Raw genomic sequence first — 20,677 nt, forward strand, 5'->3', positions numbered from 1 at the left:
ATTTTCTTACAACTTTAAAAGATTAGGGGCTGGAGAAAATGGGTCAGTAATTAAAAGCACTGGTTGCTTGACCAAGCCAGCTCAGTCAGTCAGCAGGTTCTCCAGGGCAGGAGTGAGGATTAAAAAGAAAAGAGACAATTAGACAATACTGTAGCATGACCCCAGCCAGTTCTGAGGGTGAAGCGGGTTTATTTTTTCCCAATCTGCTTTTATACCATTTTAACTACATGCAAGTAGTAAGGTCAATTCCAGGTTATAGGAATAAGCAAGACAATAAACAAAGTCCCATGATCACTGTTTCCAGGGACCTATCAGGATGACCAAGCTACCTGAGTCAACTTCCTGTCCTAGCCCAAAGTTGTATTCTTACCCAAAGCCTACTACTTTGTTCTAACCCAAAATCAGATTCCTGCCTGGAACCTACTTCCTTTTCCTGGCCCAATGTCAGATTCCTGCCAAGCAGCCCCCAAAGCTCTTCACAGCTACTCTTTGAGAGGATCTGGGCTCAGTTCCCAGCACCCATGTGGTAGTTTACAACTGCAGGGGAGCCAAAGACAGGATGCTGGCCTTCATGGGTACTGCATGCACATACATAGATGCATAGACTAGACCTATACACAAGCAAAGCACCCATACACATGATGTAAAAAATTTAAAGCTTATAAAGATTAATATGGAGATATTGTATGTTCTTTTTCTAATGTCTTCTTATCTGAACAGTTACATGGTTTTCAAACCCCTGTTAGTCCAGGACCATTAACTAACTACAGGGAGAGCTCACTTGTATTCCACTGTTTTTCCCACTGACATTCTTTCCCGTTCCAAATTCAGTCTGATGTTCTGTTTTGGAATAGCATGGCCTCCCTTGCCCTGGCCTTTGGTTTGCTTTTGTCCTTTATTTTGAAGAACATAGGAGAGGTGTTTTTAGAATGTCCCGTTTTAGGTTTTCCTGGTATCTGCCATAACCTTGGGTTATGGATTAAGGTAATCATATCAGAGGGCATGTTTTATTGTGACAGTTGACAGGGGCATGCGGACAGGTAAGGATGGACATAAGATCTACTTCCTAGGGGGGGGATATTGTCATGTCAATACTTTGGTATTATTGTGTAAGGCAATTTGCTTCTTTTATTTTAATATATGTATTTGTCAGTGTAAATAGGTACATTTTTATTTGAATTACATTTCTCTCTGTGGCTTTGATTAACTTATCCTGTGAATTTTTAATATTGTTTAAATATGTGTTCATTTTTAAATTGTGCACATTTTGCCTGCATGTTTGTCTGTACACCAACTGGATGTAGTGCCTGAAGAGGTCAGAAAAGGACATCAGATCCTCTAGGACTAGAGTTACGGATGGTTGTGAGCAGCCACGTGGATACTGAGAGGCGAACCCTAGGCCCTCTGGAAGAGCAGCTGGTGCTCTTAACCTCTGACCAACTCTGCAGACCCCACTGTGAGTCATTTTTCTCCTTGCCCATGGAGAGCTCCTTCAGGTTGGCTCCTTGTCATGTGACACATTTTTTCCCAGCTCTTCCTGTCGCTGCCTTGCATCTTCTCTGAGTAACCTGCCATTTTTCAAGCAGGAGCTTTTTATGTCTTGCTGTGTTTGATTGGCTTATATTTTGTTCAAGAACTTATAGCTTTTGTTATGAGCATGTGGACTGTTGGCCTGTAGTAACTTGTCTTTTCCATAATATTGTCCCTCTTTTCATGTTATTGTGTTGATGACCTTGTGAAATGAGTTGCAAAGTGTCACCTCCTATCTTCTGGAAGTGATATAAACTTGGTATTGTTCAATCCCTTATTATTGGTTGTCACCCACCAATCTAGGTCCCTTGACTAGAAAATCTTAAATACAGTTTCATTGTGTGTGTGTGTGTGTGTGTGTGTGTGTGTGTGTGTGTGTGTGTGTGTGTGTATGTGTGTGTGTAGAGAGGGGGGAGGAATGTATTCAGGTTCTCCTCTCTCTTGTACTTTCTAAGGAATTGGCTCATTTTACCTTCTTTCTATGAATTTATGGATGTAGGAGTATTTGTATTTTCTTATTTCAAGTTCCCCATTCTCTCTTCTCTGTTATTGCCAGGTCAATACTGATGTTGTGATGTCAGTTAAAAAAATGCTCATGCTTTCTCATCTCTGCTGATCTAAGAGCTGCCTTTGTTTTAATTTTCCATTTACTGATTATTGTTCCAGGCCCCCCCCCTTTTTCTGCTTATGTTGCTTTTGATGTCCTTTTTCTGATTCCTTGCAGAACAGCATGGAATACTGCTTTCAGCTGCTCGCTAATGTACAGATTTACAGTCTCTTCTGAGAGGGACGTCACTGAAATCATAGGGTTTGTCAGGAAAGCTACATCAAAGAGTGTGAGCTCAGGACACATGGAGAGGGAAATTTCTCTGAACCTTGGCGTTTAGTTGAAAAATCTGAAAAGTATAAATCTGGATGAAGGAAAACTTAAGATTTTTGCTCATAAACAGAACTATGATTAAAGGAAAAGCTTTAAAGATAGTCTTTACAATGTACTTGACCATTATGTCCTTGTAGTTAAGGGTTATCTTCTTGCATTTTATTTCTCATACTGGTCCTAGTGATGGGGCTTATAATGTGGGGTCTGTGCAGGCCAGGGTGTGTGTGCACCGTGCACACTGCCTGGCTGCACACTGCATACAGCGTGTCCCACAGTCACAGTTGCCTCGTTTCACATAGACGACATGGGTACCAGCATCCAGCAGCACCGATCTGCTCTGCTTATGCTCTAGCAGCCTGTGTCTGCCTCCACCGATCCTTGGTTTCCTTCTCTGTTTCACCTGCAGAGATGCTGAGCCGATTATCGGGATTAGCAAATAATGTTTTGCATGAATTATCAGGAGATTACACTGGCTGGACTACAATAACTTCCTCGGAAGCTGTGAGTAGCTCTGTCGCATCCACACTGATGGGACTCACATTCTGTGCTCTTCTGAGGAACGTAGCTTAAGCTAGAGGAGTGTCAGCAGCCTCCCTCGTGCCAAGCAGAGTGAGGACGCTCACCAACAGACAGAATCGAAACTGTAAATGAACCTCTCCTGTCATTGTCAGACAGACCGCTGTGAGGATGAGAACAAATCTAGAGGGAAGGCTCTGCTGTCTGCTTAGCCTGTATAGGATGGCTCTGTCTCAAGTCCTTGTCCTCGCCTCCCTCCTTGGGACGTGACTCCTGTCTCAGGGGAAAGGAGTAAAGAAAACATCTATTTACTTCTATAAACTCACTTTCTACTTTCTCGTAGTTTACATTGTGTTTTCTGACTCTTAAGGAATTAGAAGTCCATTAGCTTTTTGAAAGGCAAATGGTTAAGGAAAGCTTGTTGTTTTTGTTTGTTTGTTTGTTTGTTTTGTTTTTTAATCTTTCATTTTTATTTCCTTTGTTTATTTTGTTTGAGACAGGGTCTCATGTATCCCAGGCTGGCTTCAAACTTGCTGTGTCCAAAGATGGCCTTAGACTCCTGATCTTCCAGCCTGTGCCTCTGCATGTTGGGATGGTAGGTGTGTGCTGCCACGCTGGTGGTTGGAATGCTGGGAGTTGAAGGCCTTAGTGCAGTCACACAAGGCCTTCCCCTCAGCTAAGCCACACCCTAGTCCGTAGCTCAGCTTTAATTTTAAGTGTTGGCTTCCTGCATTACGTAGTGTGTCATCCTCACCTTCCTTTGTTTTCTTCTTTGATAAAATTAGGATGGTAATGCTTAAGATGGCTGTTATTAGATTAGGTAGAACTCGGTTGCTAAAGAGAGGAGCTGGGCAAAAGACGAGGCGAGGCTGTGGGAATTTCTGAGGGTAGTTTTCCCTGAGCATTGTTTTGTTTGTTTGTTTTTGTCTAAATATTAGAAATTACCCCAGGATTCTGCCATGGAATTGAATAATAGTACCCAAAAGGACGTTCTGGATCGCCTGGCTGATGCAGAGAAGTTAGTGCTGGAGCTAAAGGATATCATCAGTAAGCAGGATGCTCAGCTCCAGCAGAAGGACGAAGCTCTGCAGGTACTGTCGTCCAGGCCGCTTGCCGAGTACTGGATAGGACCAAGCATTGGCTTAGAGAAGCTGGTTCTTCTCTATGCAGAGCTTAACTGCCCGCCTTAAACGAGCTGTGTGCTAGGTAATAAATTCACATTTATTGTCTTTCTTGCCCGATGACAGGAAGAAAAAAAAGGAGCTGAAAGCAAAATTAAAAAAGTAAAACTTCATGCAAAGGCCAAGATCACGTCCTTGAACAAACAAATAGAAGAATTGAAGACAAAAGGAGGAGCTGCCTCGCCTCCAGAAGTGCAGGCAGAGGAGCTCTCCAAGGTATGAGGACAGGCTGCAAACATGGCGCGTCCTGAGCTCCAATGGAGCCTGTCTGCACACAGCACAACCAGCTGTGGTGTGAAGCAATAACAGCGAGAATGCCACCCTTTCCTGTGGTTCGCCCTGACTGGAGGCCATGTGGGCAGAGCAAGGGCCTACCCAAGTGTGAGGTTGAGCTGTTACCCAGACCCTCAGAATTTTAAAGGGCTGACTGGAATAAGTAAGTCCCGAAGAGTACTGATACGGACAGAGAGGAGAAGAAGCCCATGCTGCTTGGATGAGTTTGATTATTGGTCCTGCCCCCAAATCCTTTCATTCCTTAACTAATATAGATTAGTTTCTATTCCTAAGCAAATAGTGATAGATTCATGTTGCATGAACTATGGCTAACTTGCCTGGATCATCCTGGTCTCCCTGTAAAGAGACTCCCTAGTTTATGGCTGTCAGCACAGAGCAATGTGGGACCAAGGAAGGCCGGCCTTCGAGAAGCATGGTGTTGCTCAGGGCACATTCTTTTCAGCTTGCCCTCCAGAGTCACATTTGGGTATCTACTTAAAGAATAGCAAACATCAGTTTTTTGGAGCATTTGTGCAAATTATTCTGAGGCAACTGTGTCATTGCACACTGTTTACAAGTCAGCCTAGCCCACCCTGCAAGGGACATCGTTTTATTTCCTTAATCTGTCTGTTGCACTCTCTGACTACTATACTGTTACTCTCAGAAATGTTACTTCATGGGATGGGAGCAAGGGCTTCAGCTTTGGAGTCACAGCCCCTGAGAGCCCTTGTGCTTAGCCTTGCTGGGCGGGGACTAGTGCTTAGAGGACACTACCTTTCCTTGTTTGCACAGGCATTTAGCTCAGCGGAAGAGCAGCTATGCCAAGTGTCTGAGGCTCTAGACTTAGGCCATGGTACAGCAGGAACTCAAGGAGGAGGAGAAACAGAGTAGAATTGTTTAGCATCCCAAAGTTGATTCTTTTCCTCCTTTATGGTTCCTATGGTAACTCTTCCCCTGGCTGTGGTGGCAGGCCCTGACTCTTTCCTATCCATGTTTGTCCAGGTTGTCAAACCTCCCGTGAGTCATGCTTTTTAAATTATGTTACGCTCTGCTTTTCATTTTAGCTCACTTCTTCCTTAGCCCTCAGGCCTTAATGTGTCAGCCTCTTACACCTTCATTTCCTCTCCCCATTAAATAAATGATGTCCAGTTAGTCCCAGTCAGTCCCAGCAACCCGTTAACTGTGGTATACTTAGTATGGAGGTAGGGGGAGCACCAGGAGGGGGAGAGAGAAGACAGATCAGAGGCAAGAAGAAGGTGTCAAATCCCTTGAAGCTGAAATCACAGGTATTTGTGGGACCTTGGCTTGTCATGTGGCTCTGGGATCCAAAGCCCTAGTCCTCATAGACTGAAACTGAGCTCTTTTCAGCCCGAAATCCACTGTTTTTTGTTAGTTTTTGCCTTGTTCCTGTCACTGGTTCTGTTGTTTCAGACAGGTTTCTCTACAGTGTCCTGGCTGTCTAGACCAGGCTGCCTTCTAACTCAGATCCTCCTGCTCCTACCTCCTGAGTGCTCCTGTCCCATTAATGAAACTGCAATTAAATGTCTCTAAAGGGCCAGTAGTGTAAAAGATGAAATATGTATGAATTACAGCTTTTAAGTAAGTGACTTTATCACATTTTTCAGCATGATAAGAGTTCAAAAGAAGAGGAGATGGAGGTAGAAAAAATAAAACATGAACTCCAGGAGAAGGAGAAATTAATTAGCAGTTTGCAAGCCCAGCTGGACCAGGCGCAGTCAGAACAAGCCTCCCAGGTAGGAGTGAGTCACCTCGTCATGATTAGGTTACAAGTCACTAATGGCCAAGGGGTACATATATGGTAATGCGTCTTTTTTATTTTTTTTTTTGCGTCTTTTTTTTAAAGGATATATCAATATTAAGTTTTATTTTGTACACCTTAACATTACAGTAGGAAAAAATTACAGTAGATAGTAACCAATACTTAATAATATATAACATGCACAAATTGTTTTATTTAAAATTAGTTTACATACATTTAAATATGTTTCTTGAAGGACAAAGAATAGCCTTTGAGTTCTGTTTTTTTTTTTCTTGTGTAAATGCCTCTTTTTACACAGTCAGTAACTATCTCCCATCATTCCTTCTAAGTCTAGTGATGCAGTGGTGTGAGGTGCTCCTGCTGGCCTTTGTACACACTCAGCACGTGATTGCAGCTCTGCTCTGCCCCATTGCTTCCGGGTTTTCCTTGAAGGCTTCAGTTTCTGTTAACTTTTGTGTTTGGTCTTTGTCTTCAGTATTTATTATTTTTATCAGTTATTTTATTATTATTATTTATTTTATTTTTTATTATTCTCTAGATTTATTTTTTCTTTTTTAACTCAAGATCTTCTGTTTTGTGTTTTGTTTTCTCTTCTACAATGAGTTTCTTTTATATCAATTTCCTGATGAATTACTGCTTTTTTGAACTTGTCTAATTCTGATTTTGCCATGTCTGGCTTTTTAATGCTACCTCACAATTACTCGCCCTATCTTGTGTGCGAATGCTTTGCCTCCACGCATGCACTGCATGCTGCTTAGTGCCTGTGGAGGTCAGCAGAGGACACCAGATCCCTGAGCTAGACTTAGGCGATGGCTGTGGGAACCAAGCCTGTGTTCATGCAAGAGCAACAAGTGCTCCTAACCACTGAGCCGCCTCTAACCCTTTTCATGTGCAACCGATCAAGTCGGGTATTTCGACTGGATCCCTTTCTACTCATGTTTTTGTGTGAAATTTGTTTTTCTAGATTTGCTTTAGGAAAAAAAATTCATAGACTTCTGTTTTGTGGTTTTGTACTCAAATATCTGGGAGTTAGCTTTCTCCGACTTGTGGCCTGCCTCCTCCTACTTCACTCTGATCTGCATCAGCAGGGTGCAGCAGGCATAGCCAGACACAGGAGTCAACCCACTCTCCATAACAAACTGAAGAATGTCTGCCGTGAAACACTGCTTAGGAGTACAAAAGGAATGAATTGTAATTTACTAGTCTGCCTTCATTTTGAACTTCACACTGTATACTTTTGAATTAGAAAAAGCATTCGATTTTAATTAAAAGAATTAACTTTATATTTTATTCTTGTTTATCTTGTTACTCATAATGTCTGCATATTCAAATTAACACATTACCATATTACATACAAGTGCAGCAAAACAAAATCATTCAAACTGAATCGACTTGACATGAAGTCTATATACACTGGTCATTGCACACACACTGCCTTCGCAAAACCTCAGTCAAGGGGCTGGGAGGTGGCTTGGTGGTTAAGAGCACTTTTAACTGCTCTTGTAGGGGACCTAGGTTAGGTCCCCAGCATCTGCACCAGGAAGCTACAGCCACCTGAGGGTCTGATCGATGCCCACTGACCTCCGAGGGCATCTGTATACCCGTAGGACATAGAAACTCATGCAAGCACACACATTACATAGACATTGTCTTAAACTTTTTAAATCTCATCTGATATAACAGAAAAAGTCATGTAGTCAGACCAAAATGTAACTGTATCTAATAAAAATTGATTTATAATTCAACTTTAAATTTTAGTTAAGGAATATTAAAATGAAATACTTTGGGAGGCATCACGTCGCAAGACTTCTGTAGCCTCACGTGGTTGGTTGATAGAAATTGTGCAGCATAGTCACACAGGTTCCCGTTTTTCTCTGCATTACCTCTGTTCTGCTTTGTGTTTTGACTTGGGTCTCATCCTGTAGCCCAGGCCTGTCTTGAACTTTCAGTCTTCCCATCTCGGCCCTCTGTTTGTGAAATCCCAGGTACACACCGCTGTGCTCAGCTATTTCCCTAGTGCTAGAGCTGGAGCCCAGGCTTGACCGTGCAGGGCAGACAGTCTGCCAGCGGCTGTCTCTGGAGCCCAGGCTTGACCGTGCAGGGCAGACAGTCTGCCAGCGGCTGTCTCCGGTCCTCGTCATCTTCATGTCACTCCTCACAGTTTCTTCTAAGCGTTTGCACGTCTGCCTCTAACAGTAGAGCCTGTGGCTCAGGTTTGAGACACATCAGAGGGTCTAGATTAGCCCTGCCCTCTTCATTTTTCTATAGAAGCCCTGCATTTACCCATGGCCAAAGAATGGAAGTGCTGCTGCTCTCCTGATGCTGGCTGCCCCGGGTTCCAACAAATACTTCTTGGCTGCTTTGGACTTTCCTATTCCCAAGGCCATCGGATATCGCTCTGCCTCTATCCCCTTGCTCGCATACAGTCTCAAATGCCAAGCAAATCCATATTTCCATGGTTTGTCCTTAACTTGTGTATAGCTAACTTCCTGCTTACATTGTCAGCATTGTCCACGTTACTCCGCTCGCTGTCTAGTTGGTCTGTCTCTTTCCTAGGTGAGCATTCGAAGGCATTAAAACCAGTGTTGCTATCGATTCTATCTTCTTCTGACAAAGTTTAGGAATTCAATATTTTAAAAACTAGTATATGAAATTCTTTTTTGTGTTAAAGTGGAAATTAGAAGAAAGTACAGTAGGTATTCAAGACAGATGAGAAAGTCAAAGAACTAAGACTGCCAACCCCTTTGCTTAAGTGAATATTTCCCCCTCTAGTTGGACAAGAGTTCTGTGGAGATGGAGGACTTCGTCCTGATGAAGCAGCAGCTCCAAGAGCAGGAAGAACTCATCGGCACTTTGCAAACGCAGCTCAGCCAGACACAGGCAGAGCAAGCTGCCCAGGTAGGACAATGGCACCTTCACTAGAGAACAGAATCCTGAGAACCAGAGTGTTAGGCGTGGCAAGTCGGTCCCAGCCGTCACTTTTCAGAGCTTGGTAGATGAAAGCATGGGAGGTGGGGTGTGACACTAGGAGGGTGTGGATGACTTAGAAGTGTGGTAAATATATGGTGAGTGATTGCATTGTAACAGGGAACACCAGGACCTCTCAAAAATACTGCTTCTGTTGATGAACTTACCATAGCTTATGAATGACTGGTTGGGTCTCAGTTCCAGGTGCTCCATTTTAATAACACAGAGATTGGGTGTTAGGAGTGGGCTTGTGCTGAATTCAAAAGAGACGGATAGATAAAGGAAAAGAAATACAAGTCATTAGCTCTGTTCTTTCCATAGATTCAAATCTTGTTAGGAAGATACATCCTAACCTTCAGTTACTTAGTGAGCATGAATAAAGAAATGGTAAAGGGTCTGGAATTCCCTGCTAATGGTACCATTCTTCTTCATACTCATTTCTGAGGCAGAGCCAGCCAGTTTGCACTGGCACCCTCAGCTCTGTTTTTTCTCGATTTCCTGTCTGACAACCTACCTCATAGTTCTTTGAGAATGCTTTTGGATCATGACACATTTTTAATCCCTGGAGGGTCTTCAATGGAGCACATAGCTGATTTTATCTATCCGATACATTGATAACAGAGGTGTCTTCTATCTAGGAATGGGCGACTAGTACACAGTAAGAATCATATACCCAGAAATTGATAAGTTTATCCTATTAACTCTGTTGGGTTTTAATGTGCAGCACTACATACAGTGTAGGAGGGGGGAATGTTATGCGTTTTTAAGTTGCTTGAAATAAAGGCACCAAAGAGATCCGAATATGTTAACGGATCCATCGTGTAGCAAGCTACTCCAAATAAAATGCTGAAGGCCAAGCATGGTGGCTCAAGCCATTACTCTAGCATTCAGAAGGCTATAGTTCATGAGTTTGAGACCAGTGTCAGCCACATGGTAAGTTCTAGGCCAGCCTGGGCTGCACAGTGAGACCCTGTCTCAAAAAATAAAAATGATAAAAGTAACACTGGCATCAAAGTGTGTTGAGAGAAAGTGTTTTGTGAGCATGGCAGTTATAGAAACTTACATGGAAAGAATGGGGTTTAAACAAATGCCAAGAGATAGGTAATTCTCTAGACAAGTTGTGTTCTTGAGGCAGGAGGAGAGTTGGGAAAGGCAGAGAAGAAAAATGCAGTACATTAAGGAGAAGCCTGCAGGACATGGCAGCTGGACACAGCTCGGTAGGTGCCGTGCCTTGGCGAGCACACCCAATTCTTTAGTCAAAGCAAATCCTTGAAAACCATACCAAAAAATGTGTATTTCCACCTGTAGAGTATCTTGAATATGGGTGAGCTTTACTTGCTCTCTGAGGTTCTGAGGCCGTCTTTGAGCATGAGTCTGACACTGAAAGAAGTTCCAGGGGTTAACAGAATCTAACTTCACTTTGTAGGCTTGATTTTGAGATCTTGTCAGAATTAAAACAAAAACAACTCTTGAATATTTAAGGCATTAGTATCCATGAAATCTCTGTTAAACTTACACAGAGCTGATTGAGTCTGACAGCAGGCTTTCTCTTGTGTCTGGAAGTTGCTGCTGGGCCTCTTGCTCTCCCAACATCCTCGCCCTTGCCATTCAGAGCTGAGTTTAGGAACCGCTCTCTGTCTGTGCTGAGTGCCCGCCATTGCAGAGTAGGCTGTAGGGGCTGTCTGTGAAATACTCTGGAGTGTAACTTGTATAGTTTCTCTGGTGTGTGTCTTCAGTTGAGTTCCATGCAGCAGGTGGTCCGAGAGAAAGACGCCCGCTTTGAGACACAGGTCCGTCTCCACGAAGATGAGCTCCTTCAGTTAGTAACCCAGTCAGATGTGGAAACAGAGGTGCAACAGGTGTGTTGCTCAAACTCCGTAGAATGACTGTCATTTTGGTTAACATTTAATCAAGACTTCACAGCCACTTGCCAGCCACTGCCCTTCCCCTCGACCCTCCACGCAGCCGCCATGCAATCCTTGGCTTCTTATTGGTGCCCTGTCTTTTGTTGCCTGTCGTTTTTGGGTCCTGACCTTACTTTCACTTTTTCCTTATCTGGTTGGAGCTTGGAGCTTTAAAACTGAGCCTGTGTGGGGATCTATGTGGGGCGAGCAGTGGGCTGGCTTCTATTTCATTTGCTCATTTACACCTACCATTCATGCTCTAAGCCTGATCCAAAGCTTCAAATTGATGAAGTCAGTTTTGTAGTTTAAAAAAAGAGAGAAAAATGAGTTTGAAGCAACAAAGTCTTTTTTAAGTATTTTTTAAGTTCATTGAGTAGATACTGAAAATTGACTTCATTATTTTGGAGTTTCTCGTGTACTAACTCACATTGTTTGTATTTAGAATGTAGAACCGTGTAGTAATGAGAGACGCTTTAGTGGCACTTTGATCTGTGTTTGATGTATGTTTGTGTATGTGCAGGTGCATGTTTATGTACACACATGTGCATGCACACATGTACATTTGTATGGAGACCAGAGGACAACTTTGGATGTCATTCTTTCCTAAGGAGCCACTTGCCTTGATGTTTTCCCCGCTCTGAGATGGGGTCTCTCATTGACCTAGCTCACTAATTAGGCTAGGCTAGGCTGCCTGGCTCCCAAGCCTTAGGAACCCTGTTCCCACCTCCTCAGAGCTGGGATTGCAGGCTTGTTCTGCCTGGCCTGGGTTTTTATATGGATTCTGGGGGTAGAACAAAGACCCTCCCAAGGACTTCGCCTACTCTGCCTTCCTTTGCAGACTCTCATGTGTTTGTTCTTGAGTGAAAACTTGTTACAAGTTCTAAGCAGTCTTTCAGAATGTAGTACCACATGGAGCTTCAGAGTACACTGCTTTGAAAAATAGAATATTGACTGTACATATTGATTTCTTTATTCAATGGGTATTTTTCAAGTGCCTGTCCTGTGATTGAAAACAGAAGAGAAATTGTTTTTGCATATACAGATTGCTCTCTTTTATAGGTAAGACATGCATGTTACCTATGCTATTTAGGGACTGGACAGAAACTAGAAAACTTTGAAAGAGAGTGTGTGTCGCTTTATCTTAAGTATTTCAGGGGCCCTGACTCAAGGCCTTGCTTGCATTTGGGTTTAGTTGTTGTCACTCTGGAGAAGGCTTCTCTCGCTTTTGGATGGGCCTTGGCATCCCAGTATCTACTCCACTCTTTAATTTCTTGTTTTCCATCTCTGAAAATAGCCTTACAGGTACATGTGACATTTTGAAAGGTAGGCAAATAATTGTCTTACTTATCTGTAATTATGCCTAAAATGTTTTCTTTCCAGAAATTGAGGGTGATGCAGAGGAAGCTTGAGGAACACGAAGAAGCCTTGCTGGGCCGAGCTCAGGTTGTGGACCTGCTACAGAAGGAGCTGACTTCTGCAGAAGAGAGAAACCAGGTCTCATCTGTGCTTTCTACCTACTGCCTGCCAGGGGCGGGGTCCATTTGCACACTAGGTTGTTGGACAGCAGGATGAAAGCCTATGAGCCTGCAGAGGGTTGGTGCCATCTGTACTTAAGTGCTGGTGACACAGTGGGCCTGTCACTGGACCTTCTTTTCCTCAGGCTCCTCTCCATTTCCATCCTTGTAGTTCTTTCAGACAGGAAGAATTATGGGTCAGAGTTTGACTGTGGGTAGCAACCCCATCCCTCACTTGATGCTGGAGGTGGGCTCTACAAGTTCTCTCTACCCACGTATACCATTTCATCTAGGGTCCCCCGCTTTGAGTCCTGAGAGTCTCTCACCTCCCAGGTCTCTGGCGCATTCCGGAGGGTCCTCCCAACCTCCTACCTCCTGAGGTTGCCTTTTTCTGCTGGCCCTCAGGGCTTCAGTCCTTTTCCCCCTCCCAATACCTGATCATGTTACTCATCCCCTTTTCCTCCTTTCTTGTGGTTGCTTTCTTTTCCCTCCCAGGTGGAACTGAGTCATCTTCACCTGGTCTTCTCAGCTTGTTAACCTTTCTGAGTTCTGTGGACTGTATCTTGGGTATTCTGTACTTTTTATTTATTAGTGAGTACATACCATGCATGTCCTTTAGGGTCCGAGTTACCTCACTCAGGGTGATATTTTCTATTTGCCTGCAAAACTCAGAATGTCCTTGTTCTTAATGGCTAAGTAATATTCCATTGTGTAATGAACCACATTTTCTGTATCCATTCTTCTGTTGTGGGACATCTGGGTTGTTTCCAGCTTCTGACTAGCACAAATAAGGCAGCTATGAACATAGTGGAGTATGTGCCCCTGGGGCATGGTAGGGCATCTTTTGGGTATATTCCCAAGCGTCTTTAGGTAGATAAATTTCCAATTTTCTGAGGAACCTCCAAATTGATTTCCAGAGTGGTTGTACCAGTTTGAAATCCCACCAACAATGGAGGAGTGTTCCTCTTTCTCCACATCCTCGACAACATGTGTTGTCACCTGAGGTTTTGATCTTAGCCATTATGATTGGTGTAAGGTGGAATCCCAGGTTCGTTTTGATTTGCATTTCTCTATTCACTGACTTTGAACATTTCTTTAGGTACTTCTCAGCCTTTCGATATTCCTCTGTTGTGAATTCTCTATTTAGTTCTATACCCCATTTTTTGATTGGGTTGTTTGGTTTTGTTTTTTTTTTTTAATGGGTTATTCAGTCAAAAGATAAAACTCAAACCTTTTTTTTTTTTGTATTCTTTAACCCGTACAATTAATTATCAATTCTGCTGATTTAATCTTTTAATTCTAGACTCCACTCTCCTCACTTAACTTTTTCTCAATACCAACTCCAACTACCTTGGCAGTCAGTAGTCAGGTTTCCTCCTTAGCGCTCTGCCTGAAGTTCCATTTTTCCCACCTCCTTGCCTGGCTCATTGCTTACTTTTAAGTTTTAGACCATTTGTCCGTCTTTAAAGGAAGGCCACTCTAGCCCATCCTTCTCTGTGCTGCTGTGTGATGCATGCTCAGCCTACCTCCCTGCCTGAGCCCTGAGCTCCTCCCAGGTCAGACTATCGACTGATTTATCCACTGTCAGTTGAGTCCACCTTGCCAGAGACTGTGCGGTGCCACAGACGCGTAAGGATGAGACAGCGTGCCCCGTTCCCTCAGGGGCTTTTAGCTAACATGAGAGAGGCACGAATGAAAACATACCTGTGCAAGGCAAATACGACTGCCAACGGTCCAGAGTATCTGGAAAGCAAACATGGAGGATGTTTGCTACTCCACAGGTCCAGTGTGGCTCCTAGGAGTGCATCCGTGTGCTCCCTGGATGAGAGGGCAGCAGTTGTGGACCCTGATGCCTGGTGTGTTGCTTTTTTTTAGGATCTTTCACAGCAGTTGCAGCTGTTGGAGGCTGAACACAGTACTTTAAGGAGTACCATGGAAGCAGAGAGACAGGAGTCCAAGATCATCATGGAAAAGGTAGAACTCGAAATGGCAGAGAGGAAGTTATCCTTCCAAAACCTGCAGGAAGAGCTGTATCAGCTTCAGGGACAGTTGGGGCAAGCAGGCCAAGCCCAGGCTGAGCTGGAGATGCAGCACAGTGCTCTCCAGCAAAGACATGAGACAGAAATGGAGGAGAAGACAGCTTGCATTTCGCTTCTTCAGAAGAACGAGCAGGAGCTGCAGTCTGCCTGTGCCGCTCTGAAGGAGGAAAACTCCAAGCTGCTTCAGGAAAAGCAGGAGCAGGCTGCCAAGTCAGCCCAGGCCCTGCAGCAGCTGGAAGGTCAGTGTGAGGCTTTCGAAGCCGCCCTCTAGCCCCTTAGTGGGTCGTACCGCCTACCTTCAGGGCTCTGTCAGCAGCAGGCACCTCCTCTGGCCTGGTCTCCTCCTGCTGCCTCTCAAGTCATAAGTCACTTAAGATGGTGGGCTCAGAACTGAACACTGCTCAGCCACGGTCTGTGCACTGAGGAGTCATGTGTAAAACACAACTCTCAGGAGACCTCGGTGCCTGACCTGAGCAGAGTGGGATGTGTTTCTGAAAATGTCAGGCCACCTTTAGATATGCAGACTAAATCACCAGAAGTCGTCCGTGAGTCTAAAGGCGTATCTTCTTGCTTTTATTGTAGGTAAGAAATTCCTTTTGAAGAAAACTTTTGTTCTCTAAACAAGTTTTAAGAAACATTTTAAAATATTTTATTACAGTTGAAAATGACTCTAAGGTTTGCCATTTTGGGAGTTTATAAAAAAGTGCATCTTCCTGAACTCCAGTAGTCCATATCACAGACTTTAGAGTGTCTATGTGGTTCTGACAGATGGGAATGCACACGCCCTCGGAAAGAGTTTAGGAAGAAGTAACAAGTACCACAAGGTTGGTTTTCAGCCGGGAAGTCTAGAGGGCATCATGAGGGAAAGGGGAATATCTGAGCCTATTGCCCCCTTCCCAAACCATGGCCATGTTTAAACCCTGCTGGAGACTTGAGATGGCTTGTACTAATTCAGTGGAGCATGAAGACTAGAATATAAACCAATCGCCATTTTTCTTTCTTTCGCTTTTTGGTTTTTTTTTTTTTTTTTTTTTTTTTTTTTGTTTTTTTTTTTTTTTTTTTTTTTCGGGTTTTCCAACCGAACCCAGGGTTTCGGGTTTTTTGGGGGAAGATGCCCTCACCTCTGGCAAACCCCCACCCCCTTTTAATTTAAAAAAAAAAAAAAAAAAAAAAAAAAGGTGTGCCTGACTCCACCAAAGCCATTTTTTTTTTTTTTTTTTTTTTTTTTTTTTTTTTTTTTCGAGCTGGGGACCGAACCCAGGGCCTTGCGCTTCCTAGGTAAGCTCTACCGCTGAGCTAAATCCCCAGCCCCCAAAGCCATTTTTTAAGGGCAAATAAATGAAAAATGACTGTTTGAAATGTCTAGGCCTGTCTTTATTAACACGTTAGCAGTTATGCATGTTAAAGGCATTCAACGTGAGAATTTCATACACGCAAACAGCGTGTGCTCACAGCCTCCAGCCCGTGTTCCTCAGACTTCCTCTCATCGCCCTCACCCTTCAGCTCCCTAAGAATCACTACTCTTTCTGACTAGTTCCCAAAATGGAGGTGGACTATGCAGTTGTCCGTCTCTCTGTGCTTAGTGCAGTTCCCCCCAATCCCAACATCCCCTATCCACATTCAGTCCAGTTCTATGCAGATGGCAGGATTGCATTTTGCTTTGACTTTGAAACATTCTATGTGCTTATTTTTCCTCTAAGGAAGTAGTTTACTGAGATGTTCTTTGGTCCAAACTGAAAAATGTAATTGGCACCATAGTCTTAAGGTGGCTGAACTAGTAAAGTTCACCGTGGTAGATCCATAGAGCTTTCAGACTTGAAGCAGCCCTCGCTTCTGTGTGCTTGTCTTGATTTCCTCAGATATGCTATGTTTGTTTTCTCTTCCTTAGATGAACTCCAGCAAAAATCTAAAGAAATTAGCCAATTTGTAAACAAACCTAACTTGGAAAAACATGAGACATCATCTCAGACGTCTTTACCAGATGTTTATAATGAGGGCGTACAGGTAATTAAATGGAATTTCTCTGTGATCTGTATGGATTTGCTGTGCTTAGGGGCTCTAATGAGTATCTAATGAGAGAGAGTGTAAATGTGTGTTTTCTACCTAACGAAATGCTTCTGGGGGATGACTGTCCGAATAGAATCCCGAAAGGCATTTAAGTGGCTTCCTAACAAGGATAAATAGCATTTGCGTTTACTAAGACATTTTCCAGCAATTCAAACAGACAGGCACAGTTTCCTAATGCGCGTGTGTCCCTCCCTCCAGACAGTACACTGACTGTATGCATTTGCTTTACTAGCTGTCCTTCTGTCCTCTCTGTCCATCAGTTCATCTTAATGTTTTCTAAATGTCCCAGTAGGTGACTGGCATCAGGACCTTTTTCTCCAGATATTTCAGCTTGTGTAATGTTGATGAGAGTTCAGTATTTGTTGGTAGTTGGGGGAGTCTTCTTTTTCTCTTGAGGTAAGGTTTATAAACCAGTAAATGAATAAATCATAACTATACCATGAGTGTGTTCTGTCAGACGCATTCAGCTATGGTAGCCAAATTCTTAATAAGGTACAAGATACTATCGTCAGCCTGCAAAACATGTTCTCAAACGTGAGCTACTATTCCATTTTCCACCATGATTTTGCATGGTTTACTTACAAATATAATCAGGGAGCATGTGCCCTTTTTTCCTCACTTGTTTTGTGATTTGTATCTATTGTTGTATTTAATCTTTTAAATTGTAGAGCAAAAGTAGAGATAAAATAAAAAGTAAACGAATGGTTGTGGTCCTGGTCTAGTAAAATCTTATTATTAAAAGCAAGTAGACGCCCCCACAGCCTTCTGATGCCATTCTGTGTAAAGCCTTGCCTTTAAGTTTCCCCTGGGTGCCGTTTCTCATGTGTGTGTTACAGGCACAGACGTGCATCCGGTGATGGATTCTCGCAACTCCTGTGTAGCTAATCATGTCATTATATCAGCTTGTGGCTCTCGCCAACCGTAGACTCTCCATTGACAGGTTTAGTTGGTGTTTCTTCCGTCACTTTAAAGAGTCCTCCTCGGCTGCCTTGTCTGTCCTGTTTTGTTTCAAATAGGAAATCTCTTTTTAAAATTGCTTTTGCTTTGAAAATGTCATCATTGGGTTTGAACACTGGGGTATCGGTAGGCCAGGGACTCATTTTCACTGTACCTCCTGTGCTTAGGATTCGTGACTCTGCATTTCTATTCGGCATTAAGTTTGGGAGCTGCTTTCCATTAAATTATGTTATGACTCCCGCTGTCTCGATGTACTTATTTTAATTCTACCATCTGCTGCCAGATACTGATTATATATATTCACATAAGTAGCTTGAAACTTTTTTTTTGTTTTGTTTTTATTAACTTGAGTATTTCTTATTTACATTTCAAGTGTTATTCCCTTTCCTGGTTTCCGGGCAAACATCCTCTTCCCCTCCCTCCCCTTCTTTATGGGTGTTCCCCTCCCCATCCTCCCCTCCTTGTCGCCCTCCCCCCAACAATCTAGTTCACTGGGGTTCAGTCTTAGCAGGACCCAGGGCTTCCCTTCCACTGGTGCTCTTACTAGGATATTCATTGCTACCTATGAGGTCAGAGTCCAGGGTCAGTCCATGTGTAGTCTTTTAGGTAGTGGCTTAGTCCCTGGAAGCTCTGGTTGCTTGGCATTGTTGTACATATGGGGTCTCGAGCCCCTTCAAGCTCTTCCAGTTCTTTCTCTGATTCCTTCAACGGGGTCCTATTCTCAATTCAGTGGTTTGCTGCTGGCATACGCCTCTGTGTTTGCTGTATTCTGGCTGTGTCTCTCGGGAGAGATCTACATCCGGCTCCTGTTGGCCTGCACTTCTTTGCTTCATCCATCTTGTCTAATTGGATGGCTGTATATGTATGGGCCACATGTGGGGCAGGCTCTGAATGGGTGTTCCTTCTGTTTCTGTTTTAATCTTTGCCTCTCTATTCCCTGCCAAGGGTATTCTTGTTCCCCTTTTAAAGAAGGAGTGAAGCATTCACATTTTGATCATCCATCTTGAGTTTCATGTGTTCTAGGCATCTAGGGTAATTCAAGCATTTGGGCTAATAGCCACTTATCAATGAGTGCATACCATGTGTGTTTTTCTGTGATTGGGTTACCTCACTCAGGATGATATTTTCCAGTTCCAACCATTTGCCTATGAATTTCATAAAGGCATTGTTTTTGATAGCTGAATAATATTCCATTGTGTAGATGTGCCACATTTTCTGTATCCATTCCTCTGTTGAAGGGCATCTGGGTTCTTTCCAGCTTCTGCCTATTATAAATAAGGCTGCGATGAACATAGTGGAGCACGTGTCTTTTTTATATGTTGGGGCATCTTTTGGGTATATGCCCAAGAGAGGTATAGCTGGGTCCTCAGGTAGTTCAATGTCCAATTTTCTGAGGAACCTCCAGACTGATTTCCAGAATGGTTGTACCAGTCTGCAATCCCACCAACAATGGAGGAGTGTTCCTCTTTCTCTACATCCTTGCCAACTTTTTAATGGGAGTCCATTGTTACTTGAAGAGAGAGGTCAATCCACAATACGTTTATTCTCTAATCTTGTCAAGTAGGTAGCTTTGGTAGTTGAGATCTCCTTAGATAGTTGCCTCATATTCATGTGCAGCCTGCTAAGTACACACGCAGACACCCTGTGCACATCTCCTGTGTGCCACTCTGTTCTGTCTTCTTTGAGTCTTAGCTGTGTCCCCTTAATTCAAGGGCCAGCCAGGCTCTGCCTGTGTTACCCACCTTAGGGGCACATGGCCTAAAATCTCATTTAGGGCATTAAGTTCACACACACACACACACACATGCACGCACACATACATGCCTGTACCTGCATATTCTTGACTTTGTAACTTCTTAGGTCTCTCACTTTAAATACAGAAACCTTGTAATGACATACTCTCACTCTACATTTGTTGCTTATGTTAGAGTTTTAAATTTTAGCATACTATGTTACCATGTATGCATTGAACCATTATGTGTATTTAGAACACAACAAGGAGAAGATGTTGACTCACCATATTGCGTGTTCTTTCCTCTTGGAGGCTTGGTTTCCATTCAATACCACTTTTTTCCTAGAATAACCACCATATCCTTGTAGTTAGGACTACTAAAGAAAAATTCTCTTGGTGTTAGCTAATATTTGCATTTTGTTTTATTCTTGAATGGATTTATAATTCTGTATTGACACTTTTTCAGTCGGGACATTAAAAAATATATTTTACAGTCTTCTGCCTTACGTGGCTCCAACAGGTCTTCAAATGGTTGTTCCTGTGGATAGAAGTATAGTTTCCCACTGAGCTTTAAAAGACTTTTCTCTTGATCCTTGTGATGTAATCACTTGACGTTTACTTTGCAATTTTCTCCCTTTGTTGAGTCTTTTTTCTTTTTTTCTTTTCACAGATATAAGCTTGTATGTGTGAAAAGTGTGGCCATCTTAAAATAATTTTTCTGTGTATTCTATTCTCTTCTCGGATGCTCCAATTAAAGTATATTTCAATATTGTCCTATATGTCCTTGAGAGTATGGTAATTTTTCTTCAATAAACAGACTAATCAGTTTCTCTTGATCTGCCTCCAAGGTCACTGTGTTTCTGTTCTCCATATTCTTCTAGCAACCCTGTCCATTGGATTTTTCATTTCATATTTGTGATTTTTCTATCCTGGATTTTCAAACTTTTTCATTTTCTGGTTTGTTTGCCTTGTACCTAAAGTTCTACCTTTTCCTTCATTGCTGACATATGTCTTACCATAGTTATAAAACTACCTTTAAAATCCTCGTTTGCAGCCAGACACGGTAGTATATCCTTGTAAGCTTAGAATTTAGGAGGTAGAAGCAAGCCATCTCAAGTTCAGGGACATCTGGCTGGGCTAATTTGTGAGGCTCTGACTCAAGACAAAAACCGAGGGGTAGGACTTTAGCTCAGTGGGCGAGCACTTGCTGAGCCTGCAAAAGGTCCTCCTGAGTTCAGTCGCTATCACCACAATATAAATAAGTTGTTGCTTGCTAATCCGAAGTTTGCATCATTTTGCAATTAGTCTGTGTTGGTTATATTTTTCCTTCAGAATGA

At 43.0% G+C, this 20,677-nt stretch overlaps 1 protein-coding gene across 1 annotated transcript in view; it reads left to right on the forward strand.

The window, feature by feature from the left end:
• The first annotated feature begins 1,293 nt into the window (after positions 1-1,293).
• Golgb1 (golgin B1) overlaps positions 1,294-20,677 on the forward strand; it is a 48,074-nt gene continuing 28,690 nt past the window's right edge. The window contains exons 1-10 of the mRNA XM_032900183.1: positions 1,294-1,456; positions 2,817-2,911; positions 3,865-4,017; positions 4,174-4,323; positions 6,006-6,134; positions 8,933-9,058; positions 10,864-10,986; positions 12,412-12,525; positions 14,421-14,823; positions 16,473-16,588. Of these exons, the coding sequence (XP_032756074.1) occupies positions 2,819-2,911; positions 3,865-4,017; positions 4,174-4,323; positions 6,006-6,134; positions 8,933-9,058; positions 10,864-10,986; positions 12,412-12,525; positions 14,421-14,823; positions 16,473-16,588 (1,407 nt within the window). The 5' untranslated portion in view covers positions 1,294-1,456; positions 2,817-2,818. The remainder of the gene's footprint in view (positions 1,457-2,816; positions 2,912-3,864; positions 4,018-4,173; positions 4,324-6,005; positions 6,135-8,932; positions 9,059-10,863; positions 10,987-12,411; positions 12,526-14,420; positions 14,824-16,472; positions 16,589-20,677) is intronic.

The sequence above is a fragment of the Rattus rattus genome, chromosome 4 (assembly GCF_011064425.1).
Source record: "Rattus rattus isolate New Zealand chromosome 4, Rrattus_CSIRO_v1, whole genome shotgun sequence".
NCBI classification, from domain to species: domain Eukaryota; kingdom Metazoa; phylum Chordata; class Mammalia; order Rodentia; family Muridae; genus Rattus; species Rattus rattus.